The sequence below is a fragment of the Corvus cornix genome, chromosome 26, assembly GCF_000738735.6.
Source record: "Corvus cornix cornix isolate S_Up_H32 chromosome 26, ASM73873v5, whole genome shotgun sequence".
Taxonomy (NCBI): Eukaryota; Metazoa; Chordata; class Aves; order Passeriformes; family Corvidae; genus Corvus; species Corvus cornix.
This window is the reverse complement of record NC_046354.1, coordinates 102,007-129,159: the sequence shown is the minus strand read 5'-3', so window position 1 is coordinate 129,159 and position 27,153 is coordinate 102,007. Positions and strand designations below refer to the sequence as shown.

Genomic DNA, 27,153 nt, shown 5'->3' with positions numbered 1-27,153 from the left:
TTGTGGTGGCATCTCGCACTGTTGGTCCTGCCCCTCGCTGCCTGCAGGCCGACGGCGCGGTCAGGGCTGGGGTGGTGGCTCCGCCCCTTCTCGCCCTGCCCGGGGGGCTCCGCGCTGCGGGTGCCGGCGGTGCTGGGCGGGGCCACCCCAAGCCCCCGTCCTCCCTGGCCCTGCCTGCAGTCGGCGTGGCCCCGCCCCTCGCCGCTTGCGCGCTGCGGTGGCTCCGGGCGGGGCGGCGCGGCCGGGCCGGGGGATGCGGGGAGCGGGGCCGGCCGTGCGGTCCGCCCGTGGGGCGCTGCCGCGGGCCCCGCTGCCGGTGCTGCTGCCGGTGCTGCTTCTAGCCCTGCTGCTGGCGGCGGCAGCGCTGTGTGCGCGGGCGGGAGCCGCCGAGCCCTGCGGCGCGCCCTGCTCGTGCCGCCGCGGCCTGCTGGACTGCAGCCGGCAGCGCCTGCCCAGCGGGCCGGGCCCGCGGAGGATCCCGCCGCTGCCCGCCGGCACCACGGGGCTGTGAGTGAGCGCGGCGGGGCTGCGGGGCCGAACGGGCGGCGGGCTGTGCGCAGGCCTCGGCTTGGCGGAGGCGGGAGATGCGGGCCCGGGGCCCGGCGGCGGGGGCGGTGCGAGGCCCTGGCTGAACGGGCGGCAGGGTTCGGGGCTCGGTGTCCTGATCTCTCTATATATAACTCCCTGACAGGAGGGTGCAGCCAGGTGGGGGTCGGGCTCTGCTCCCAAGTAACAAACGATAAAACAGGAAGACATCGTCTTAAGCTGCGCCAGGGAAGGTTCGACATCTGGAGGAATTTCTTCACAGCAGGGGTGATTAGACATTGGAAGGGGCTGCCTAGGGAGGTGGTGGAGTCCCAATCCCTGGAGGCGTTTAAGGAACGATTGGACGTGGCACTCGGTGCCATGGTGTGATTGACAAGGTGGTGTTTGGTCATAGGTTGGACCCAATGATCTTGGAGGCTTTTTCCAACCTAATTAATTCTGTGATTTTGTCCGCGGGGTGTTCGCACGGAGCCCGGAGCGCTGCGGGCAGAGCGGCCTCGGCAGTGGTGCCTGGCTCTCAGGGGCAGCGGCCGGGCAAAGCAGCTGCAGCGGCGCCGTGGAGAGAAGGAGGGTCTAGCCCCGAAGGCTCCGTATGCCGGGGTCCCAGGGCGTAGTTTCACGCTTGTCTTGCCCTACTCTGTGGTGGCAACAAGTGAGAGGAGGGTGGAGCACAGGCAGGTTGTGGTTAGTAAGTCACTTATTAATGCCGTTCGGTCCAGGACTTAAAGCTGTTTCAAGTCAGGCTTTGGGACATTGTCTTTTAGGATTGTGCTTGGAAGTGTTCCTTCAAGCAACAGCCTCAGCCGTGTTGTGGTACTTCCTGTTGCTTCTGGTTTCGTCTGCATCCCACTACTGCTGTGCAACTCAGTGGTACTCTCCTTTTCCCTCAGTTAAACCATTGTGGACGCCCCGTGACATTTGCTGCCATTGTTTTTCTAAAGAAATCCCACAAAGCAGTTCAGAGCCACCCTTAGTCTCTGCTTCCAAGTGTTCAATACGACAATGTGCTAAACAGTGTTCACACAGGTCAAGCCTTTGTCCTTTCTTGAGTTTTGCTGTCACAGTCACTGTTGCTTTTGTCACCTTTGGCTACAGCATATTTGGGTGGAAGAGGTGCTGGGATATGAGGGAGATGAAAACGTGCTTCTCTGCACAGAGTTTAGTTCCTCTTGGAGTTATCAACCTTCCTAGTTGATAAAAATGACATTATTCCAGACCAAGAGAAAATTAAGCCTGTTGGGAAGGTACTATAAACATACAGACCGCTGGAGTTAACTCCAGGAATTCCTTTAGCAGGACTCAAGAGTCTGATCTGCGTTCAAAACTGGACATGTCACCTTCTTGCTCCTTATGAGGTTCTGTAGTTCTCTCCTTTTTCTGCACAATCAGCAGTTGCAAATGTTTAAGAGAAAACATGTGTTTCAGCTTAGAAATACAACAACTTGTGTGTGAAACCTTTGGTGTTTAGAGAGGTACAAAGATACTGTAACTTGTTAGGGAAGTCGTCAGTGTCTGGGAAAGGGAGTTGGCAGTTCATCAAGAGGCTAATAAGCAAAATGATATCCATGCTGTTTGCAGAGCAAGTTTTCAAGCTTCAGCAAATACTTATATCTTTGTTCAAGCTGGTAGAGGGTGTATTGAAAGCTGCTTGGCACAAGGTGCAGTGGGAAGCAGCACAGCTGGCACTGTGCTGTGTTGTGCAATCTGACATGCTGTAAACAATAATAAGGGGATCATAGACTGGTTTGGCCTGGAAGGGACCTAAAAGCTCATCTCATTCCACCCCCTGCCATGAGCAGGGACACCTTCCACTATCCCAGGTTGCTCCAAACTCTATCCAACCTGGCCTTGGACACCTCCAGGGATGGGGCAGCCACAGCTGCTCTGGGCAACCTGTGCCAGGGCCTCAGCACCCTCACAGCCAAGAATTCCTTCCCAATATCCCATCTATCCCTGTTCTCTGGCAGTGGGAAGCCATTCCCCCTCGTTCTGTCACTCCAGGTCCTTGTCCAGAGTCCCTCTCCAGCTCTCTTGTAGCCCCTTTAGGCCCTGGAAGGGGCTCTAAAGTCTCCCTGGAGCCTTCTCTTCTCCAGGCTGAACACCCTCAGCTCTCCTATCCTGTCTCCAGAGCAGAGGGGCTCCAGCCCTTGGAGCATCTCTGTGACCTCCTCTGGACTTGCTCTGACAGCTCCACGTCCTCCTGATGTCAGCTTCCCCCAGGGTGGGAGGCAGCTCTGCAGGTGGGGGTCTCATTTGAGTGGGGCAGAGGAGAAGAATCCCCCCCTGCCACTGCTCACGCTGGGGGATCAGCCAGGACTTGGGGCCCGGGGGGGGCAGTTTCAGGGCTGCAGATGCACATTGCTGTTGAGCTGCTCATCCACCAACATCCCCAAGTCCTTCCCAGAGCTGCTCTCAATCCATTCTGTGTCTATTGTGACTTCCAGGATTTTGGCACATGAAGCATGGGTGATGGTTTTTTTCTCTAGGACTACTCTAGCAGTTCTGAGTCTAAATGAGCTTTAATGTTTACCAGCTGTTTAAAATTAATAAAAGCCTAATTTTTCTCACATGATCAAGTCCCTGATGTGCTTTTCTCTATTAGTTCTGTGATAGCATTTCAACTGTCATTGAGGACTAAAAATTTGTCCTTTTCCTAACTCTCAAATTACTTGCAGGTGGTGCTTCCAGTGTGTGTGTGTGTGTGTGTGTGTGTGTGCAGGTTGGTTTTATTTTCACATTTTGTTTTTCATCAAGCCAGGAGAGCAGAACTTGGTTTTTATAAGTACTCAGGTGACTGTAACTTCATTTTTCCTCTGAAGTTATATATGTTTTGTGGCTAACCTGGTGGGTGATGAAAAGGGTTGTGAAGTTAAGGAGTTAGGAAATATTTTTTTATATGTCTGCCTCTTAACATTAGTTTCTTTAGAGCAAGGAATGCCAGCCCTGTGTGAAGGGTAGCTGTGTGTAGGGGCAGAGGGAAGCACAATGCTGGTGGTCGCTACCTCCAGTCCCATAGTAGTAAGTGTGTTTATATATCCTGGTAGTCAGAGAGACGATGAATAAAAGTAGTTCAGGTATCAGTTAATGAGTTCAGCAAGTTCCATTCGCAGTAGGTTTTTTGGGTGAGCTCGACCGGCTGTCTGCATTCTGCATCAACACCTCTACAGTGCCACTGTATGCTCAGCTTGGCTGAATTAAGATCAATCTTTATCATCCATGATCAGTTTGGTATGTGTGTTCTGTTTTATTTGCTTAAGAGATGAGTATCACTTAAGCTCAAAATGAATGTTTAGATTATGTTATATACAATACCAGATGAATCTCTCAAATACAAATTTTGCATGTTTGCTCTGTGTTCTGCACAGCTTGGGCCTCCCAGTTACAGTGCAAAGGCTGCTTAAAGGATGGGGTTCTTTGATTTTGGCTTTTCCAGAGCAAGGGAATTGCGTCTGGTTCTCCAGGATAGCAGGAATCTTAGCTGTGTGATTGAATGATCTCTAAACACAGAAAATCAGCCAGTGTATTTCATTCTGTATTTTGTGATCAGCTGCTCTCTTTGAAAAAGAAAAGCATCAGTAACAGAATGTAGATATAAATAGTGTCAGAACCAGTTTAAATATCAACTATACCAAACTTCTTGAAAGAGGACTTATTGTAGTGAATACTGTGTTGTAGTCCAAATCTGAGTAATAACAGAAAAATACTTTCCTGTGCTTTCTGAATTAAAATCTTAATTTCTAACTTAGTAATTAGACAGTAGGCTTCTGGAGGGGATAGCTGGATGTTAATACGTCCTCATCACCCAGGCCCCATGGCTGTCAGTGTTTAAGAGGCATTTGGACAGTGTCCTGAATAATTTCAACTTTTGGTCAGGCAGGTGGACTAGAAGGTTGTTGTAGGTCCCCTACCCAACTAAAGTATTCTATGATATTCTTCCTGAAAGCCTTAGAAAAGTCAAGTTTCAGTATTCTTTGCATATTAATCTTGCTTCCAAAATCTGTGTTAGTGCCTGCTAGCTGTGCTTGACACACAGGGTGGTCTGGCTCCGAACCCATGGCCTGGTTTCGCTCATCAGTGGAGTATCTGCACACCTTGAGGGGTGCGTTGTTATCTTCCATGTCCGCTGTCTCCTTCTGCTGTGTGTTGTGCACTGGTTCTTTGGAAACAGCGTGGCTGAGTACTTCCTGCTCTGGTTAAACCCACTGCTCCAAGATTAGACTGTTCAGCACTGGCTGGGTGCTTGCATGTTTGAAAAGTCCAGGAAAGTCTACTGCTGGGATTTGGAATCATCTGTCCCTCCACCTGACTATGCCAGGCTCCTGTGGATGCCCAGAGGTTGGGGCTGAGCTGGGTTCAGGGGAATCTGGGCAGCTGGAGAGGGTGTCTTGAGCATTCAGCCCCCTGAGGTGGGAAGCCTGCTGAGGAGCACTTGTTCATACTTGGTTGTTTTTTGTGTTTTTCCTAGCATTTAGGGCTGGCTTAATTACCACGTGCACTGAGGAAGCAGAGCTGCAGAACAGTTCTGCAACTGGCTGCAGTTGTTCTCTTGGTTCCTTTTCTTTTTGTTTCCAAACGCACTTGCTGCTCTATCCGTATAATTTGCATCTTGATGTAATTAAAAGAATACCTTAGTAAATGCCTGACTTGCCGTGACACCCAGGATTTTAATAATTCAATGCTAGAATGGAATCTTTATGCTGAACCTGAGTGGAAATTAACAACAAATAGCCTGTCAGTTGTCAGTCCTTGCTGTCACTTAGTAGGTTTTGGTCTTACAGATGAAAAATAGTCTGCCAGAGCTCAAGGAATGTTTGGACAATGCTCTCAGGCACATGGTGGAATTTTGGGGCTGACCTGTGCTGGGCCAGGAGTTGGACTCAATGATTCTTGTACGATCAAGTTTGGCCCTCGGTGTATTTGCAGTCAAGCACAGGCCCAAAGGTATTGCAAGAATAGAGGAGTGTGTGGGTGCTGTGGCTGTCCAAACCTGGTCGTCAATGGAAATATTTTTAACTATTCTCATTTACATTTTAATATTCATTTTAACAGATAAATGGTAGTTTTGGTTGCAAAGTGTGATTTTGTCTCCTGCGTCAGCATAGCTGCTGCCTGCCTGATAATATTAAAACTAACCATAATAAATACGTACCATGTTACTGCAGCAATGATGAAAGAGGATCAGTGATACAGGACCTTACCAGAGGAGCTCATAGGGAGTGGAACAGCTTTGCTGAAAATAGCTTGTTATAGCTCTTTCCTTGATGTCAGAATTGGAAATGGGGAGGGAAACGTGATGCCTTGCTGCCAGGCTGGAACAACTAGCTGGCATAGAATACCCTGAGCTAGAAGAGACCCATGAGAATCATCGAGTCTAACTCCTAGCCCTGCACAGGACACCCCAAAAATCTCACCCTATGCCCAAGAACGTTGTCCAAATGCTCCTTGAGCTCTAGCAGCCTTGGGGCCCTGACCACTCCCCTGGGGGACCTGTTCAGTGCCCAACCAGTCTCTGGGGGAAGAACCTTTTCCTGATACCCAACCTAACCCTCCTCTGACACAGCTCCAGCCGTTCCCTTGGGTCTTGTCACTGTTGCGAGAGAGCAGAGATCAGAGCTGCCCCTTGGGAGGAAGCTGCAGACCCCAGTGAGTCCTGACCTCAATCTCTTCTTCTCCAGGTTAAACAAGCCAAGTGACCTCAGCCACTCCTTGTATGGCCCCTTTAGGCCCTTCACCATCTTCATAGCTCAGACATAAGCTGTGTCCAGTTATTCCTGCACTTACCAACAGATTTCCAGCTGTGGTGAGGGCACCAGTCGCATTCTGCAAGCATAGTGGCAGTGTCAGGCCTGTTCAGGCACAACAACTCAGGCTCTTGGCGTGAGCTTTGGGTGATTCACCTCTGTGCTGGACTTGTGCCAGCAAAATGTCACACAGATGGGTTGGTTTCACCTTTTGGACTGACGTCTGCCTGTCCTGGTGTGGCTGTGACCATGTTTCCATCAGACCTGATGGTTTTTGTTCCTTCTTTGACTCATGTCATGGACTAGGGGCAGCCTGTGCTCAGAAATGGACCCATCTGTTGCATTTATGCATCAAGTCCAAGGCAGAAGTAAAATACTGTGTAAAGTTACAGCAATGGGAATAGCACCAACACCTAGTGGGAGCATTAAAGCTGGATTTAACGACTCTTGCTCATTGAAAGAGTCCAACTCCTGCATTTGATTCTTATAAGTAAAACCAACTGGTGCTAAGGCATCTATCTGTAAGATTCCCAGCCTCAGGGTTCTCTCCCCTCCAGCTTGTTTGGGAATTGTGTGTATGTTGTTCCTTTAGAATAAGCCTGCCTTGGCTAGTCAGCGTCTTCAGAAAGCTGAGAAAATGGGGATCATGCTACAGGAAGCAGTTCAATAATGGGCATTTTATAAGAAATTACTCTCACGTCCCTACAAAGTTTTTCCTTCTTGCAGTGGACAAGTGTTGTTAATAAAGCACTGGGTTAAAGGAAAAATTCTCTGGTCAGGTACAATCTTCCTTTCAAGAAGCTTTAACAAAAAGTTTTTTGATTCAAACAGAGAAATTGAACTGTTTAGGCTTTTATTGTGAGTGAGCACTAGAACAAGCTCTTTTCTTTAGTGAAGGAGCAATTGTATAATATACATAAATCCAGTTTAAAACTTGAGATTGAGTAAAGCACACATGTTTTGGGTTTGTTGTTTTTGTTGTTGTTTTTTTTATTATTCCAGGAGCTAAATAACTTTTCTTTCTGTTCTCTAGGGATTTAAGTCATAATCATTTATTATCATCCAACTGGAGCATTGATTTGTCTGTCCATACTCTCCAAGAAGTGTAAGTTGTTTTTTATGAGGATAAATTCTAAAGATATCCTACCTAATTGTAATTAGAATGTTTCATTGCGCATCAAGATACTTGGCCTGACTTGCAGACTATATTCAGTGTAAATTAATTAAAAATGGGTGCTCCATGTTGGCAGCGCATTTCAGGTATAAAACTGTTGTGTTGGGAGCAGAAATCTTTCTCATGAAAGATCAGAAGACCAACATTTTTAAAGAGAAACAAGGTGTATTTGTTTTGCTTATAGCTGATTTTAAATGAAAGAGAAGTAATAGTATCCATGAAAATGAGAAAAGCTAGCATGTTTCACTGTTCAAATTGTTCAAATTATTAGTATTTAAGCTCTTGGGGAATCTTTTTTGTCAACTACTAAGTATTACTAATACAGTAAAATTGTCAAATGCATTGATATTAATTATTTCTTCTGTGTACAGAAGGGTTTTTCTCCTCTTTGAAGTGTCAGTAATTTTTTTTTTGCCCTCTATTTAAGGAAAATGAATTACAATGAGCTAAGTGAAATTCCGTATTTTGGAGAAACAACTTCCAATATAACTCTCCTCTCATTGTAAGTAATAGCTCATCTGCCTTTTTCTTGTTTAACACATGGGAGAACCATGTTAGAGTTCTGCTATCAAATTGTAGGAAAACATCTTTTTTCTTGAACTACTGGTCATGTAAAGTGTGTCAGGGAATATGTAAGCACTCTTTAAAGAAATACAAATCAGTTAAACAATCAGGTCACCCTAGTTTACCAATAAAATCCAGTCAACCAAGGCAGGCAGCTTTGAAGGGGAGAGATTCAGTCCAGGAATGACACTTCCCACAAGGACCAGCTCATCTATACGCCTCAGAATTTGAATCTGTTTGTATCTCAAGGTGGCAAATAACTCTGGGATTTGCGGTTTTGCTTTAGGAATTAACACATTTGGAAGCATGTGGTGTACGTCCCATTCAGGAGACTCACTAGTACTGTTGGTATACAGAATCCTGTTGCTGTTTCAGCTGTGCAACTGGAAGGATGAGACGTTGTGATAATCATATTTATTGCTGATCTTTTTCAGGGTGCACAATACCATTCCAGAAATAAATGCTGAGCAACTCCAGGTCTACCTTTCATTGGAAAATCTAGATCTTAGTTCTAATCTTATCTCAGAAATTAAAGCCTCTTCCTTTCCACGAATGCAATTGAAGTACCTGTAAGTATGAGTGATGTACCATCTCTGGGATTCCTGGCTCTACAATGATAATGTTGGAGACCTCATTTTCTCTTAAGTTAGTGTCTTAAAGTCAGCATTCTTACACAGCTTTGAGCTGGTAGCAGTACTTAATGGAGCTACAGATGTCCTTGAAATGAAATAGTTTTCATACCAATCTGTATTGCATTTTCCCAAATAACATGGAAAACAGCAACTGCTGTTGTCAGAGTGCAGGTGCATAAGCCATCAGGGACAGGGAATAATTTCTGCCCTGTTTGAGTAGATCACTGTGGGCATTGTGTTAACCACATCTAACTGAAACATGGATGTGCAGTAAAAATCAACTCCTCCCTCTGATTCCTTTGGGAAAAAGGATTTAGCTTGGTATCCCAGAATTCACATTTCTCACGTGACTTCACAAGGGTCTTGGATTCTATTAATCAGTGGTTGCTCTGAGGTGCTTGTGCTATTGTGTTCATCAAATTCTCTATGTTCTGAAAGGCCTCTTTCCCTCTTCCTTCCTTTCTTAGGAATCTGAGTAACAACAGAATAACTACTCTAGAAGCAGGCTGCCTTGATAACTTATCTAGCTCACTAATGGTGATAAAACTGAACAGAAATAGGATTAGTATGATTCCACCAAAGATCTTCAGGTTGCCTCACGTGCAGTTTCTGTAAGTAACAGTCTTGAAAACATCAAAACAACATTTACAGCTGAGCTGTTAATCTCAGCATGTTCTTGACCTTCACACAGTGGTGCTTGTTGCAAGGTGTCTTAATATTTGAATGTCATCTTTATAAAAGGGAACTGAAAAGGAACCGGATTAAAATAGTGGAAAGTCTTACATTCCAAGGACTGGAATCCTTAAAATCCTTGAAAATGCAGCGCAATGGGATTAGCAGACTAATGGATGGAGCATTCTTTGGCCTGGGTAATATAGAGGAATTGTGAGTATGCCTGGTTGTGGAATTTTTTTAGCAAAAAGAAAATGGCTCTGGAGAGTGGTGTCCTGTATGGCTTCCCTTACCTCAAGGCTGTGCTGAGATATTGGTGAAATCATAGGAAAAGAGCATTTTCCCATTATTTTTATGTCATGTCTGGTTACTTCAGAAGTGGAAAGATACCCTTCCCCATTCCTGGAAGTGTTCAAGGCCAAGCTGAATAGGGCTTGGAACAGCCTGGTTTAGTGGAAGGTGTCCCTGCCCATGGCAGGGAGTTGGAACTGGACGATCTTTGAGGTCCCTTCCAACACAAACCAGTCTTGTGATTCCATTATATTGGTCCTCTTTCCAGCTTCTTCCCACATGGTGATCAAGAACGTTTGCCTCTGTAGTTGCTTTTTGCTGGTTTTCATTTGCAGTCCCCATAACGTGGGGTTGTTCTTTCCTCCGTGACTTTGACAGCGTGAACACAAGGATGTGTGATGCAATTTTAGCAAAAAGCTTCTTTTTTAAAAAGTTGGTTTTGAGAATAGAAATTATAGTTTTGTTTCTCCCTGCAGCTGGTGTTGAGTTACTCAGTTCTTCGTATACTTTAGTTCACTCTTTTTATTTCAATGGGGTTGAAACAATCATGCATTGTGTGTTGTCTAAGGCTTAAACTTAGTAAATAATTTTGAGATCCACAGGGTGAAATTTTGTAAATAGGTGTTTCACTGATTATCTCTTTGGCAAATGTTTTTTCCTTCTAATTCATTAGAGAACTGGAACATAATAACTTAACAGAAGTAAACAAGGGCTGGCTGTATGGGCTGCGGACATTGCAACAACTCTATGTTAGCCAGAATGCCATCACCAGGATCAGCCCAGATGCATGGGAATTCTGCCAAAGACTTGCTGAGCTGTAAGTCCTGGGCTGGTATTCATTGGGGAATGTTGGAATGTTGCAATTACTGATTGGCAAGAATGAATTACCGAAGGAAGTACTCCATTTCCTTGCTAGGCCCATGGTAATGCTGTGTTTTACTTACAAGTATTCTGTTAGAGAAATTGAAACACAATAGTTAATCGAGTCAGATAGTATCTTAATAAATAATCCTCCTGCTTACCTTTAAAGTGTATGTTGAATGTTTCCAGAGACTTGTCGTACAATCAGCTCACTCGCCTCAAGGAATCTGCCTTCGTGGGACTTGGCTTATTGGAGAAGCTAAACCTGGGTGACAATCGCATCAGTCACATTGCCGATGGTGTCTTTAGAGGTCTGACAAATCTTCAAACCTTGTAAGTACAGAAAACTTCAAATGGACATTTCATTTTAATGCAATTTCAGATTGAGTGGACCTTTTGGAAGTAGAGGCAATGGATATTGCACTGTGGAAGTCTGAGATCATTGTTGGTGCTGTTCTGCCTGCAGGTGTGGTAGGGCTGATAATCTTTTGGCTTGATAAGATGACAGAATTCCAGCCCAGCTAAAACAAACCAACCACTCAATTTTAGTGGTGGTAAGAAACAGCGACTTGGTGACCTTGAGTGCTCACATGTGTGTCCTGCCGGTTCTGAGAGATGTGGATGCCTTGTGTAAATGCCACTTGTAGAGCAAATAGCTTGAAGCTCTTTATTCCAGAGGGTTTCCTTAGGTTTGGAACCTCAGAAACCAAGGACTGAACTGTTTTGTGTTGTAGAAGGTGTGGTTTAGCCCATCCTGCTCATGTGCTGACCTCACAAACATAACAGGGGATGTCGAGTTGCTCCTTGCTGTTGAAGGCACAGCTTTGCACTTGCCAGGACCTTTCGTGGCAGATCTTGGATATTTCTGAAAAGACCCAGTCCTGTCCCAAGTAGATGTGAACAGTTGTAATTACACTAAACAACAGTACTTGAGAAGGGAGTGAAAGTTTGTAACCCCTCTGTCACCTCATTAAATAAATGCTTAAATAAGCAAACTCACCAGAGAGATTTATGTAAGCAGTCATATTCTGTTAACCTTAATGCAACCTTTTAATGAAATAATTAAACCTGATTTCTTAGACTTAGAGTACCATGAAGAAGAACAAGAGCAGATTAATTAGTAGGTTTTCCTGGGCTCTCAGGGGTGTCAACAGCGAGGGCCTGGCCCTTTGCTTTGGGGCTGGAATGGGCAGGATGGAGGATGTGGAGTGGGGATTAACAAGGCTCCAAGCATTAGTGCCCAGCCAGGCATGAGGAGCCAATTCCTCTCTCACACAATGAGGGGCTTTTCTTTTGGACTGCTCACTCGTTTTGCTGAGTGGTCTGAGTAGTGGAGTGTAAAAATACTTCAAAAAACAAGAGATCCCGTGTGGTTTTAGTTCCGTTGTTGGTTGTGTGCTGGTTGTTTGGCGCTACAGCTGTGGTGTAAATATTTCTGTATGTTCAGCTCCTGCCACTCTGCAGTGTAGGAGAATAAACTAAAACTGTACACTAAGTGCAAGTTAGGATTGCAGATGTATCTAAAAATAGCACTGAAGTTTGGAAGTTTTACATATTACCACATCATTTACTTCACGATACTGTGAGCACTTTGGCATTTATATTCTCCAGCACTCACAGTCTAACATTCTGAAGCAGACCTTGAGATAATTCTAGAAATGTATTTTAAATCACAAGAATTAGCAACTTGGAAATAAATTTGGCATATTATTCATCTAGTCATTATTAGTTCAGCTCCATGTTGGGTACCTTAGCTCGAATAATTTTCGAACAGGAAAAGATTTGATGTGAACAAGTTTCAAGGCCATATTTGTTTAGACCTTGTGATGCGTGAAATATGAAATTCTTTTATTTTTGTCCTAAACTTGGAAGTGTATAAATACAAATTGTGGAAGTGACTGCTGTGTATGGTTTTAACAAGACTTCTATATTTCAAAGTAAGAAAAATAAGAAAACAGTGTGTTGCCAGTGATGGTATCCTGGAGGTTGATCCCGGTCTCTTCCACGATGGTGTTCTACACAGTTTGCAGTCTCACATACGGGAAAGTAGATACTTCATTTTTCCCTCATTAGCACAGGGAAAGAAGTGTTTATATGAGTGATATATACAGTTGCCTGTGTAGGCAGCTAGTTTTATGTCAGTTGACTCATTTGGAAGCTTTGTCTAGCTTCTAGTTGCATAGAATATCTGGTAGAGCACAGTGCAGACTATATATATATATATTTTATATATATATATATATATTATATATATATATATATTATATATAATATATCTATATTTCCTTTAAACACACTCCTCTTTGTTCATGGTGGTATCAACACAGATGCTCTTGCCTCAGTCCATGCCATTCAGGCTAAAAATGCAAGTTAATTTATTTCATCTTCTCTCTAAAAAGCGTTTAATCCTCTCCAAACTGTATTGCTCTGTTGCTTTTGCTTTTTGGACCTCTCTTCTCCATGAGAGGTTGAAGTGCTGTGCTGAGGTCAGTCAGAAATCCCATTAGCTGATAACGAGATTTGTGAGCAGAATATCAACTTCATTTTGAAAATCCACCATGGTGTGCCTGGCAGGCCTGTGCTGTAACCTGGGTGTAATCCCTTAATATGCTAATGCTGGTATAAGCCTGTTACTCATGAAGATTAATGCTGCTGGTGTATTGGTTAATTCCCTTACATGAACCAACTTGCTTCAGGAGCCTCTCCCAGCTCCTGGCAAATAGTCCATCACATGATAAGTGCTGGTCAGACCGGGGCTTTCCATAAATGCCACATCAAGAAGTTGTGCTGCAGAATTTGTTTGTGGTTCTGGCTGCAGCACTTACCATGAACAGTTTTCCCTGTTGCACTTCTGAAGTAAGAAATTCATCTCCTGACAAGCTTAGTTTTCTAAAAGATTTGAGACCTTCCAGGTGATGCTGTGCTAGAGCCCCATACCTGGCCTGTCTTCCTCAGCTCACCACTAGCCCTGGTCACAGTGATGTTCCAAGGCTTCTTTCTAAGAAATGTCTTCTCCTGCAGGGACTTGCGGAACAATGAGATCTCCTGGGCCATAGAAGATGCAAATGAAGCTTTTGTGGGACTCAGCAGGCTGGATAAACTGTATGTATAACAAACTAGGGGAATGACAGCACTTCCCAGGCATGCAGAGAGGGAGAGTACAAAATATTAAGTAATTGTAAATCAATGACATGAGGCAGAAAGCCTTTCTCACAGTGTTGCCACTTGTGTGCCACAACCTCTTGATATAGTCCTGGGTTCCTTGTTCAGGAGCATCGGATCCATGCAGCACTGGATTTCCTTACAGCACCAAATTGATGAGATTAAGCATAAATATTTGACTGCATTTATAATTGAATACCTCACTCCCTCTGTGTGATGATTGTCACTTTTTGTGCTTCTTTGGTTTGGGTGAGAGTTACTGCGTATCAAAAAAACAGCCCCAAAACACAAAGTATTTTTGAGCAAATTTGAAACACTATTACATTAACAAACTTTTCAATACTTAGACTGTGCACTTTCCATCCAGTGCCACGTGCTTTGTAGGCAGCTCCATCCTGTGTAGTCACAAATGTTGCTTATAACAAATGGCCTGGTGTGAGGGTGCAGTCCGGGAACTTGTGTGGTGGTAGCAGGTTGGTCTTAGGAAGTTACTGCTTCACTCCCAAGTTCTACTTAGTGCTGTTTCATCCTCCTGACTTAAGTTATCTTCTGACACATTTCTAGCCCAAATCTCTAAGTTGAAAATAGAAAAGAAACCCTGTTCTCTGGAAAATTATTTGAGCCTTTAAGCTAAGAAAAGTAGTATTTAATCCTTTATCTCAGCTAGAATTAGAAAAAAAATGTAGTTAAGCATCATAGGGAACTTCTTTTGGGTCTTGTTTGTGAACTCATATTGACATTCAGACTGGTTTCTGGGCCTTTGTTTTCAGAATCTTGCAAGGAAACCAAATTAAGTCAATTACCAAAAAAGCATTCTCTGGTCTTGAAGGACTTGAACATCTGTAAGTATTTTAATTTGTAAAACTCCTAATTATTTGCCAACTTCAGTCTTGTGTTCTCTGTCATATTTTCAAGAATTTAACTGAAGGCAGCATATGAAATCACACTGACTCGTTATTGTGCTCTTTGCTTAACTTACAGAGATTTAAGCAACAATGCAATAATGTCCATCCAAGAAAATGCCTTTGCTCAGGCTCAGCTGAAGGAGCTGTAAGTTCATGACAATTATTTAGAGATTCTTTACAAGCCCTACCTTGGAAAGAATCCTTCAGCCATTGTAGGGTTGGTTGAAGTTGTCTGAAGTGTGTCTGCTTTCATTATGAAATATTTGCAGCAATGCTGATAAATTATCAACTCAAAGTTGGTGGCAGTACATTTAGATTTAAGGTTTGATAAAATCTTCACCTGCATTTCCTTAGTTGCAATTAGTAGGAGTTAATTTTTTTCTTGCCATACAATTAAGCTTTTCCTATCCTATGATTTTGCAGCAAGCTCAGCACTGCATGTAGGCAGTGAACAAAAGAATTCATCAGGAATCTCTCAGGGGGATTAGCAAACCCTGTGTTTTTTCTTCCTGTTTTTGCGGGCTAGGGAAAGGTTTTAAAATTCACAGCTAGACAAGAGTTTTTATGTGCTCAGTAGATGTTTAAGCCAATAGGGTCTCTTGTGGTCTTCAGACATCTGAAGTAGTAAAATGTGAAATGACCTTCACACCCAAGACTAATTCTATTGTAATGCAGTCCTTTCTGTGAGATAAAGTCTCTGACTGTTGTGTAATCCAGTCTAAAACTGCTATTCCATTAATTAACCTTGGCCAGATGAACTTAGTCTGCGAGATCTGCCAGTGTGAGGAGACAATTTCAGATGTTAAAGACATCTGTTGCCTTCTCTGATGTATTTTAAAAGTGATGAGTCATTGATATGTACAGGCAAAAAGCAGGATGGAATCCTGGCTTGTTTGGGACCTCTCTTCTCCCATTACTGGAGTCCTCTTAGAACAGATCAGTTCCTGTTAAATGCTGGAGTGTCTCAAGTCAGTCATACACATACATAATACTTAGGAGACTTTGAAAGCAGGTGGTAGGAAAGAAGAGACCCATCATTGTTTCCTGTTGGTAGTTTTTCTGTGGAGCAGAGAAAATGAGCTGCAGTTGATACCTGTATGAAACAAATCACTTTTGGCCTTAAATATTTATCAGCTGGCATTAAAATGAGAATTGAGGCCTCTGCTCATTTCGTAATGGCAGGTGTGTTTAGTTTGGAACATGGAACTGGTCTGCAGTGTTATGTTCCTTTTAATTGCTTTAAAGAGGGATGAGATAATTGTAAAGACAGGCTTAGTGGTTTTGGGATGGTTTTTTTAGAAGTTGAAACTCTACGTTTATATTCTCCAGGATTAAAATGAAATGTAAGATTTTAATGCTGACATAGAGGGACCGATTCTAGCATAAATAGCTAAGATTTTGTAATAACTACCCATATGTGTAAAACAGTACTGTAAATCTGATGTTTCTGTATGTATATGCTTTAAGTTGCTTTGCTACGTGAAATCACACGTACACATGTGAAATAAACTTCACTCACCCTTTTGTTTTGCCCTGTTTCTGCAGAGCGTTGAACACAAGCAGTTTGCTTTGCGATTGCCAGTTGAAATGGCTGCCCCAGTGGCTCAGTGAGAGCCATTTACTGCAGGCTGTAAATGTCACCTGTGCTCACCCTGAGTGGTTGGCAGGACAAAGCCTTCTCAGTGTGGACCCCAATGACTTTGTCTGTGGTTTGTATTTTTAGTGACTTTTGATACAAAAACACAGTAACACAAGTCTTGTAGCTGAAATCAAGCTGTAATGCTGGGGAGGTACTTGGTCCTGGCCATGGTACCCGTGTGTGCCCATGTACATCACTGAGTCTGCTCTGAGTTTGGGGTTTAGTTCTGCATCTCTTCGCTCTGTTTTGTGGTGCTTGAGCACTGAAGTTAACCCAAGGGAGTAGTGTGGTTGAGATCGCATTGGTTTTTATATTTAGCTTACTGTTAAAAATGGATTGTGCTTCCATTCTCCCTGCTTATGTCTACCTTTAGCTTTGCGAGGTCTGTTTTGACACTTCCTTCCTGGTTCCTGCCCATACCAGCAGAATATTGTAGAATCATAAAATGGTTTGGGTTGGAAGGGACCTTAAAGATCATTCAGTTCCACCCCCTGCCATAGACAGGGACACCTTCCACGAGACCAGGTTGCTCCAAGCCCTGTCCAACCTGGCCATGAGCTCTTCCAGGGATGGGGCAGCCACAGCTTTGCTGGGCAAAAATTAGAGTAGTTCAAGCTCGGGCACATTTTCTGGTGCTCCATATCTGTGATGTTTATGGTGGTCTCAAACTCTGCCCAGAGCCTGGGTGAAGTCTGTGGCAGGCCTGGAATTAGTCTGATGTTCCCTTTTCCTGGTGAGCAGTCTTATAACAGTTATTTGTTTATATGCAATTCTTTCATTGCTTTGGTGGCAAAGGCTACAATAATAATCATGTAGGTGCAAGCACCCACTTCTCCACTCCAGTCCCACCATGGTGGCGTGTGACAGAGCTCTGTGTGTGTCTATGACAGTGTCTTTGCTGAAGTAATGGATATGGAAGTCACTTTCATTGAGTGGGATGAGATGGTGAACTGCCAGCTCTTTATGCTTTGTACTTGTAGAACTTGAAGGCTCTTCAGGATATTTAAACTATCTGAAAGTAAGTTTCAGTCCTTCATAAAATGGCCTGGCTCTTCAGCTGAGCAGGACTTTTGAGTGTGATCTAAATATAGCAAGTTTCAGACAGTTGGACAAAAGGCAGGGCTGCTCAGCACTGCACTTCCACACTGATTGTTTTCAATGCTGATTCTTCTGCCTCTTTCACAGCTTGATTTCCAGCTCAAAACAACTGAACTTGTGCACCTCAAGCAGGACATCTGTTCCCAAAGTTTTGGTTTTGCTTACATTGTGTTTTGAGTGAGTTTTCTTGCAATATTAGTTCAACTTTAAGACAAAAAGTAGCTAATCTTGGTGCTTTTCTTTTCAGATAATTTCCCCAAACCGCAGATCAGAGTCCACCCAGAGACCACAGTAGCCCTGCGAGGCACAAACGTGACCCTGATGTGCACTGCTGTGAGCAGCAGTGATTCACCCATGGCCACAGCCTGGCGCAAAGACAGCGAGGTCCTCTATGATGCAGAGGTTGAGAATTTTGTCAGGTACCAGCAGCAAAGTGGGGAGGTGCTGGAATACACCACTGTCCTGCACCTCTTCAATGTGAATTTCACTGATGAAGGGAAATACCAGTGCATTGTCACCAATTACTTTGGCTCCAATTATTCCAACAAAGCCAAGCTGACTGTCAATGGTAAGTGACAATGGTAAAAAAGGAGAAGCACTCTGAACATAAAACTTCATTTAAGTAGCTACAAGTTTGTTTTTCACTAAAGCTGGGCCAAAATAGTCTTGCAGATCTCAATGGGATTTAGAAGTATCACACACATTATAAAGCTGGAAAGAAGTGATTTTTCTTCTTCTTTGTTTTTGTTTGGGCTTTTTTGTTTTTGGGTTTTTTTTGTGGATGAAAAGCCTCTATTCACTTTTTGAAAGTGGTTTCAAAGTGGCAGTTATCTCCCATGCTTTAGTAGAATACAATTAGTTGTTCATCTAGTTAATTGGAGGTGGAATTCTTTAAACTAAAAGCTCCCTCTACTGTCTCCTCAGAACTCAGCACCTTTCCCACATGTTTGTAAAACTGGGGAAGACTCATCTGAAAATAAGTGGCAAAAACTCTGAGAAGTCAAAAGCGAAGTCCTTTTTTTATCTTTAGCCATCATTGTTCCATTTATTTTGAGGGAAGGGGAGGTACAAAGACAATATTCATATCAGTCAGCAGACCACTCATCCCCACAGTACCTCAGAGCAGAGGTGATGAGGTGGAAGCTTACCTTCCCTGTTTGCAAGAAAGAAAAACATGGCAAAAACTTTTCCCTCTATTCTTCCTGCGAGAAATCATCTTCTTCACATCATTTTAGAGGAACTTAATGGCTTTAAACTGAAATAGAGTAGGTTCATATTGGATATTAGGAAGAAATTTCTCCCTGTGAGGGTGGCGAGGCCCTGGCACAGGGTGCCCAGAGAAGCTGTGGCTGCCCCATCCCTGGAAGTGTTCCGTGCCAGGTTGGACGGGGCTTGGAGCAACCTGGGATAGTGGAAGGTGTCCCTGCCCATGGGCATGTATTGTCTTTAGTGTCCCTTCCAACCCAAAGCATTCCGTGATTCTATGAACACTGTACATACTGTATTTAAATTTTGGAAGAAAGGCTCTTAGAAATAATCACTGAAAAATTACGCAGTTCTTCAGAAGAATCTGCCCCCCTCTCTTACGGAGTGTTTCAGATATGTTTTCAAATTTTCTCTCTGCTGTGGAGCTTTTGCAGCATTTTACCTGATACTGAAAATGCTGAATCTATGTCCCCCTTTCATCCAGAGCTCCCATCTTTCCTGAAAACCCCCATGGATCTCACTATCCGCACCGGGGCAATGGCCCGGCTGGAGTGTGCTGCTGAGGGCCACCCCCCTCCACAGATCTCCTGGCAGAAAGATGGTGGCACAGACTTCCCTGCTGCAAGAGAGAGGAGGATGCACGTCATGCCTGAGGACGATGTGTTCTTCATTGCAAATGTGAAGATGGAAGACATGGGGATCTACAGCTGCATGGCCCAGAACATTGCAGGGGGACTCTCGGCCAATGCTACCCTGACTGTGCTGGGTAAGTGTGACTGGCCTTTGCTGGCAGATGGATCCCTGCACATCTGCAGTGGAAGTGTAGCTTAGCTGTAAGTAACAAGTTGAAATTGCGGAGAATGAAGTTAAAATGCAAAGAGCAGCACTTGGTGTGATGTTTACGCAGTGAAGCTTTAGAAGCTGAGTTGCAGAGCTGCCCGTTGGAGTTAGTGTGATCTTTGCAGGGAGCTGAGGGGCATATCTCAGTCCAGCAGTGTAGATTAGGCAAGGAATTTGTGTTGCCTTAGAGCAAATTTTGTCACAGGTAACAAACTTGCCACCAAGAAGACCAGTGGGATCTTGGGATGCACGAGGAAGAGCATTGCCAGCAGGTCAGGGAGGTGATCCTGCCCCTCTGCTCAGCCCTAGTGAGGCACATCTGGAGTGCTGTGTCCTGTTCTGGGCTCCTCAGGACAAGAGGGCCCAGAGTTCCTGGAGCAAGTCCAGCAGAGGCTATGGAGATCATGAAGGAACTGGAGCATCACTCTTACAAGGAAATGGTGAATGGTTGGACTTGATAATCTTAGAGGCCTTTTCCAACCTAAATGACTTCATGATTCTATGAAAGGCTGAGGGAACTGGGGCTGTTCATCCTCGAGAAAAGACGGCTGAGAGGGGCCCTTATCAATGTCTGTCCGTGCCTGCAGGGAGGGGTCAGAGGATGGACCTGGCTGTGCTTGGTGATGCTCAGCAATGGGACAAGAAGCCATGGGCAGAAACTGATGCACAGCAAGTTCTGCATGAATGTGAGGAAGAACTTCCTTACCATGTGGGAGCAGACTGCCCAGAGAGGAGGGTGTGGGGTCTCCCTCACTGGAGATGTTCCAGAACTGTCTGGATGCAATCCTGTCCCATGTGCCCTGGGATGACCCTGCTTGAGCAGGGAGGTGGGACCAGATGACCCACTATGGTCCCTTGCAAGCTGACCCATCCTGTGAACTGTGCTGAGTAATAATGGAAGGTCAGTTCCTTCCAGAGTGCAGCATTTTTTGAAGACACTGACTTTTAACATTATGGCCAAATTTAGAATTGGACTGGCACAGATTTCCCAAAGCAACTGTGCCTGCCCCATCCCTGGAAGTGCTCGAGGCACTTGGATGGGGCTTGGAGCAACCTGGTCTAGTGGAAGGTGTCCCCGTCTATGGCAGGGGATGGGACAGGATGATCTTAAAGGTCCCTTCCAACCCAAATGATTATAGGATTCCATGATTCTTTGAAGTTATCTTACAATTTCACTTTTTGTCTCAGAAACTCCTTCCTTCATGAGGCCCCTGGAGGACAGGACAGTGACCCGAGGTGAAACTGCTGTCCTGCAGTGCATAGCTGGTGGCAGTCCTGCCCCTCGCCTCAACTGGACCAAGGACGATGGTCCCTTGACAGTCACCGAGCGGCATTTCTTCGCTGCAGCAAATCAGCTCCTCATCATAGTGGATGCAGGACTGGAGGATGCTGGGAAGTACACTTGCATCATGTCCAACACGCTGGGCACTGAGCGTGGCCATATTTACCTAAATGTCCTGGCTTCCCCCAACTGTGATTCTTCCCAGAGTGCCATTGTCCATGAGGAGGACGGCTGGACAACAGTAGGGATCGTGATTATCGTTGTTGTGTGTTGTGTGGTGGGAACGTCCTTGGTGTGGGTTATTGTCATCTACCACATGAGGAGGAGGAATGAAGATTACAGCATCACTAACACAGGTTAAGTGTAAAATCAACAGTCTCTGGTCCTGTTTTTATTTCAAAACACTTGAAATTTCTGGATTTCATTACAAATCGATACAAAAGAACTGAAGATTTCCTTCCAAAATCCCTTCAGGGATTTGCTCAAATTCCTCCATTGCAGAGGTTCTTTTAAATGCCAGAAGTGTGCTGATTCTATTCCTTATACACTAGATTTGCCCTACATTGAGGGAAAACAGTAAAGTTCAGAAGTAAATATTTGAATAAACTTAGAAATATTTTCAGGGTCTGGAATAATAGCTGTAAATTTTCTTTCTGGCCCTGTCAACTTTGAACTGGCCAGCCAGATTCGTAATTACTGAGGTAGAAAAAAGATACCTACATGTGAATTGAAATTCTGGATGTTCTTGTTAATGTGGGGAATAGTGCTGGTAATACCTTGAAATCTTCACACTGTTTAATGTTGCCAATGTTAATTCTGCCTTGCAGAGGAGATGAACCTACCTGCTGACATTCCCAGCTACCTGTCCTCCCAAGGGACACTGTCTGATCCCCAGGAAGGCTACAGTAACTTGGAGGCAGGGAGCCATCAGCAGCTGATGCCTCCAGCTGGCAGCTACGTGCACAAAGGCACAGATGGTAAGCAAAGCCCTCAGGTGTGTTACCAGTGCCTCAGCAGGATGCCAATGCACAGTCTCATCCTCACAGCTAAAGTGTCAAGATAGATCTTTATCCTGTTTCTTTCCTTTGGTATCTCAAGAGCCCAGGCAGAAGAGGTGGAAATAGATTTTGCTTGGAAGATGACTAGCTGTGCCTCCTGTCCTTGGTATAAAAGTCCTGCTTCTGCCAGACACCTAGCTGGCTTGTTACAAGCATAACTAAGGGGTCTGCACTATTTCCCTACCTTGTTTGGACAATTTTCTGGTTTCTCGTGTCACTGAGCTTACAGAGATGCTTTCTTTGCCATCAAAATGCTGAGGACTCATCACTCATTATATAGCCTGGCTTGAAAATTGATCCTCAGTGTAAGTTTTTCACACCTATCCATGACCCCTCCAGTCCAGTCCCACTGCATTAGAGTCTGTCTCAGGAAGGGATTGAGAAGCAGCTCGTCTCAGGAAGGAGTAGAGAAACAGCTCATCTCAGTGACCAGTTTATCATCAGCTCTGATGTGTGTGAGCATGCAGGGACAAGTCAAGTCCAAGATGGATGTGGGCAGGTATCCCGGTTTAATCCCAAGGCTGTTTCAGCCTGGTGCCCAAGCTGGCTGGACCTGCATAGAGCTCTTTTGCCCATGAAATAGGGGAACATGTCCATGGTTCCCCTGGTCAGCTTCAGAAAGGCACTGCTGTGGAGAATTTGGGTGGGGGGAGTCTGGGGGGTTTCTCATGTGACCTCTCAAGCCGAGTACTCTGTTACTCCCTTAACTGTAAAAAGACCCTTCAATTTGTGCTGCTGTAATAAATGATCATACCAGGACATAAAGCCTATGGAAATCTGGCATCCTCATCCTTTTTGAGAGTATTTTATTTTTCTGTTGTGTTCATCAGGTGTTGCAGCACCATTAGTGATCTGCTCAGATTGTTATGACAATGCCAACATCTACTCCCGGACCCGAGAGTACTGTCCCTATGCCCTCATCACTGAGGAGGACCCCCTGGATCAGACACTCCCGAATCTCATGGTGCAGATGCCCAAGGAAACGTACACAGCACGCACCCAGAAGGAAAGCAGTGCTCTGGATAATCTCTTAGCAGACAGAGACATGCCTGTCTTCCTTACCAGCCATGACAAAAAAAGTGATAAGAAAATCTCCCAGCAGATTATTGGTGAGTGTCCACTTTTCCTTTTGTTGCTTTGTATTCCCTGATAAGTTTGACTTTCGTTGTGCTGCCCTTCACTATTGACACACAGCTAATCCTTCAAGTGCCAGTAGTTTGTGGAGTAACTCGCGTTTATTAACCACTTGTTCTCCAAATACCCATGTTGCATCAGCAAACAACAGCTTTCATCCAGTACCTGAGATTGAAGAGGGTGATGTTAAAAAGATGGAATTTCTTAATTTGCAGGTTTAAGTTTGTAGAATGTGAGCCTTTGCTTATACTGCAAGGGCATGTGTTAACCGAAAGTTGGAGCTTTACATAAGAAATTCAAATAGCCTTTCTGTTTGAGCTGGCCTGAAGTTCAAAGAACTCCCTAAATTGGTTATTTTTCAGTTGACTTTCTTCCAGATCACCTTCTTAAAAATTCACTCTGAAGCTCTGTGTGTTTCTGGTTACTGTAAGAGATTGCTGGAAATGGAGAGCATCCAGTAAAATATACTCTCAAAAACAGAGAGAATCATCTTGGAACAATTGTTACTGCCGAGTCACAGAGCTCAAATCTATTTAAAATCCGAGTGTGACTGATCTCTGCTCTCTGTGAGCAGTGACAGTACCCAAGGGAACAGCTGGAGCTGTGTCAGGGGAAGTTTGGATTGGGTATCAGGAAAAGGTTCTTCCTCCAGAGGGTGGTCGGACACTGAACAGGCTCCTCAGGGAAAGGTTATGACCCCAAGGCTGCCAGAGCTTGAAAGGTGTTTGGACAACGCTCTCAGGCACAGGGTGGAATTTGTTGAGGTGTCTGTGCAGGGCTGGGAGTTGTACTCGATGATCCTTGAGGGTCCCTTCCGAGTTAGGATATTCCTTGATTCTATCAACTTTCTCCCGTTCATCTTCTAATTTTTATCCCTCAGAGCCCTTCCAGGTTCCTCTGTGGGGAGGCAGCAAAGACCTGGCTTGCTCTCACCCGCAGTTCCTGCACCATCCATTGGCCCATGAGGCCCCGCAGCGGCTCCGGAGCGACGGTGTCACCAACAGTGACCGGGACCAGGCATCGCCCAGACCGTGCCACAGGCTACGGGAGCAGAATTTTGATTTTAACAGGACACGGAACATTCATGACCACAGTGAAACCACATAAAACACTCACAGAGCCTTGAAAGCAAATCCAGATTGACTGACTGTATTTACTACCTCAGGACTAACCCTAAGGCCAAAGATGCTCGTGTATGTGTCTGCAGTTACTGAACAGTCAGACTCTCTTGGAGGAGGTGACACATGCCCTTTCTTCTGCGATTTCTTCATTGGAAAATGGGAATGTGCACCAGAGAACACGTGGATAATTAGTGCCATCTACAAAAATAGCATTAAAACGTGGATTGTGTGATGCTGGAAGCAGCCTTTGTGGTGGTGCATGCTTTGGAAAGCTCTCAAGAACGTGTGTAGCTATTTCACAGTGCTTTGTCTGCTTGGGAACAAACCATCAGGGCCTCCTCATGGAATTCCCCAGGAGCTGTAAGCATAAAACTCTTGGCCAGCTTTTTCTTCCTTAGACTGTTGGCAGGTGTCTGTTACCAGTGTAAGTTTGGGGCTTGTTTTCTTCTATGAATAATGGACTCTAGTTGTAAATAAACTCACATTTATAAATATTTTGTATACCCTAAGCATATAAACGTGTTGGCTGCAATGTAAATTATTTTTTATTATGCCAAAGTATGAATCATACTGTTAGTCTTGACAGCTGTGTATTAAGCCATATGGGGAGCTTGGGGGGACCGAAAGCTTGTTTGTGAGGGAATAGAGCTGTCTTTGTTTTGAAAAGAAGTGCATTTACTTATAGATAAGTGGTAGAACTGATACTGATGAATTTCATTGTTGCCTACAACTGTGTGCCTGGCTGCAAGCTGATCCATTTCATGACATTAGCAGAATTTCAAGGTTTATCTAAGCTTTTCTCTTTAAAAAACCCCTTAATATTGTGTATGTTGAGAGGGTTTCCATATTTTTCCTAGCTGACAGTTAAGTGAACTTTTAAAAAGAATGTTGTGATGAAAAGCATGAGGTAAATTGGGAGAGCACTTGAAAAATACTTATTTCTTCTGCATAGCCAAAGTCATGTGGAGTTTAAAACATTGCTCCTTTTCTGGTGTAAAATGTCAGGCTAAATTGTTGAACTAATAGTTCCCTTAAATCTTAGTGTGGCCAAAATGTTTAAATATTTGACAGGTGGGAAATTAGGCAACGCAGGGAACCCCTCACTACTGAAAAATCTTGCTGAGACAGAGGAAGTTCCAGTGAGATGTGCCTGACAAAATGAGGAAGAACAATGACATTATGAAGACTCCCTGAAAAATTCTTTCTTTTGGGAAAATGCCCCTTTTTGTAGAAGGTGTTAAAAGACTCCTCAGGGATGGGTTTTCAGCAGGTACATTGTGCTCTGTGGTCATGCCCTCAGAGTGAGGTGCTTCCTTCGTGGTCACTGCTGCCTGCTTTGGAGCTGTAGGATTTGTACCCAAATAAAACCATCTGTGTGGTATTTTTGTAACAACTGAGACCCCTTTTTGGCCCAGCTCTGTTGTAGGTATGTGAGAATTCCCATTGATCCATTCCTGGACTGGAGGGTTTGTGACTCAAGTGACAGGTGTAGTTGTGCAGAATCACAGCTGAATTTAGAAACTCCGGTGAAGTATTTGAGTAAATGAGTGGGGAAACACTGGGCATAATGATGCTTTTCCCACAGCTCTTTGGACAGGAATAATAGTCAATTCTTTGCAAATGAGCAAGTATTTTCAAGGGCTCTTCCCATGCTCTCAAAGCCAGTGTGGCTGCTTTGGTAGCCAGCAGCTTTAGTGAGAAGGGGATCCAATTGACCTTTACCTTTGGGTAAAACAGAGAGAAACACAGGTGTGTAAATTTTTGGATTCTGACAGGTGAAATGCTTTAATACAATTAAAAAAAAAAAAAAAGAATCTTAAGTTAACTTCTTTCTGGTTTTATTTCCTTCAGGCTTTTCCTTCCCAGACAGCATTTAAGGCACAGTGCTTATTCTGGATCCGAAGTGATCCCTGCTGCAGGGACCCAGCACTGTCAGTTTAAATCCAGATGAGAAAGGTCATGTCATGAAACTATGACAGCAGCAAAGCCTTATCCTTTTGGATTGCTCTCTCAGCTGGTCACTCAGGCTACTGGGACAGGGTGCTGCTGGCATGTGCAATTCCCAGGAGTGAGAGAACAGCATCCCTGCTGCTGGCAAATGCTTGTTTCTTTTTCTTTCGTTCCCCTTTCTCTTTGGAGGAGTTGAGCTCACACAGATCTGTCATAGTGCAGCTGGCAGTGTCCAGACCCTGGGAGTACTTGGGGTACAACTCCCTGGAACAAGGGAATTCCCGTTAAGTCAGTGAGACCTGCTTGGCCTGGACCAGGGCTTTAAAATCACTGCTGTCTGCACCAGGACTGTGCTGGCTGTCAGAGAGTACAGCTAAAGCTGCTCCAATTTCTGTGAGAGAGTGGCCTATAAAAGTTGCCATCCTGAATTAAGACATTTACATCCTTCCATAAGCATTTAAAGTCCATAAGCTGGTTGTAAATAGCTGATGCTTGTAAGTAGATGACAATTTGCTGCACTGTGGAAAAACTTCTTTGGTAGACTTGGAGGAAAAAAAATCATGTGTGTTGTCTTTCCCCTTTGCAGAGGGGACAGAGTGGCCTTTCTTTTTTCCGTAAAAACAAGCCATTTCCTCAATCAATGCCAAAGCACTACCGGTACAGGAACTGAGGGTTCAGAAGGCAGCAAGAGCAAAGCTGCTTCTCTTCCCTCTTGCTATTTCCTAGTGTCTATTTATATTTTTTTCACATCAGAATGTATATTTTGTATAGCGTATGTAATATATGTTTGTCTATTGTAACATACGTCAAATCAATAAAATGCTGTACACATTGAGCATTCAGTGTAACTCTGTTAGTTTGCAAATTGAATAATTATATTTTGTCCTATGATATTTAATTTTCATGGGGTTAAAAATAGAGTAAACTTTGCTAACTGGACATGATCCTGGGACTCTGAGATTTGGACAAGGTGATCTCCAGAGGGTGATTCCATCTCAACCATTCTCTGATTTTGTGATTCTCATTTCAGTTTTCCTGCAGGAAGTACTTGTACCCTTTTTGGAAAATGGGGGAGGGACAGTTCTTCCATGGTGGTGTTGACTCTGGGCCAGGAGCCTTGCAGATCACTGTGCTCCCCACACTTTTCTCCTGCTTCTCCAACGCTGTCCTCCTGCACTTTGGATCCTCCAAAAAGGAGATTTTCTTTCCAGCAACGAACTGTCAGTGCAAGGTGGTGGGAACATCTCCCACCTCCTGGCTGCAGGAGGTGCTGCTAG

At 44.4% G+C, this 27,153-nt stretch overlaps 1 protein-coding gene across 1 annotated transcript; it reads left to right on the top strand.

Moving 5' to 3' along the window:
- The first annotated feature begins 267 nt into the window (after nucleotides 1-267).
- LRIG2 (leucine rich repeats and immunoglobulin like domains 2) lies at nucleotides 268-26,712 on the top strand. The gene is made up of 18 exons (XM_039565222.1): nucleotides 268-507; nucleotides 7,321-7,392; nucleotides 7,889-7,963; nucleotides 8,460-8,594; nucleotides 9,125-9,268; nucleotides 9,399-9,542; nucleotides 10,294-10,437; nucleotides 10,671-10,814; nucleotides 13,503-13,583; nucleotides 14,414-14,485; nucleotides 14,625-14,693; nucleotides 16,094-16,257; nucleotides 17,533-17,853; nucleotides 18,976-19,257; nucleotides 20,520-20,969; nucleotides 21,441-21,590; nucleotides 22,502-22,780; nucleotides 23,686-26,712. The coding sequence occupies exons 3-18, from the start codon at nucleotides 7,893-7,895 to the stop codon at nucleotides 23,910-23,912; spliced, it is 2,877 nt and encodes a 958-aa protein (XP_039421156.1). The 5' UTR covers nucleotides 268-507; nucleotides 7,321-7,392; nucleotides 7,889-7,892; the 3' UTR covers nucleotides 23,913-26,712.
- Nucleotides 26,713-27,153: the final 441 nt, after the last annotated feature.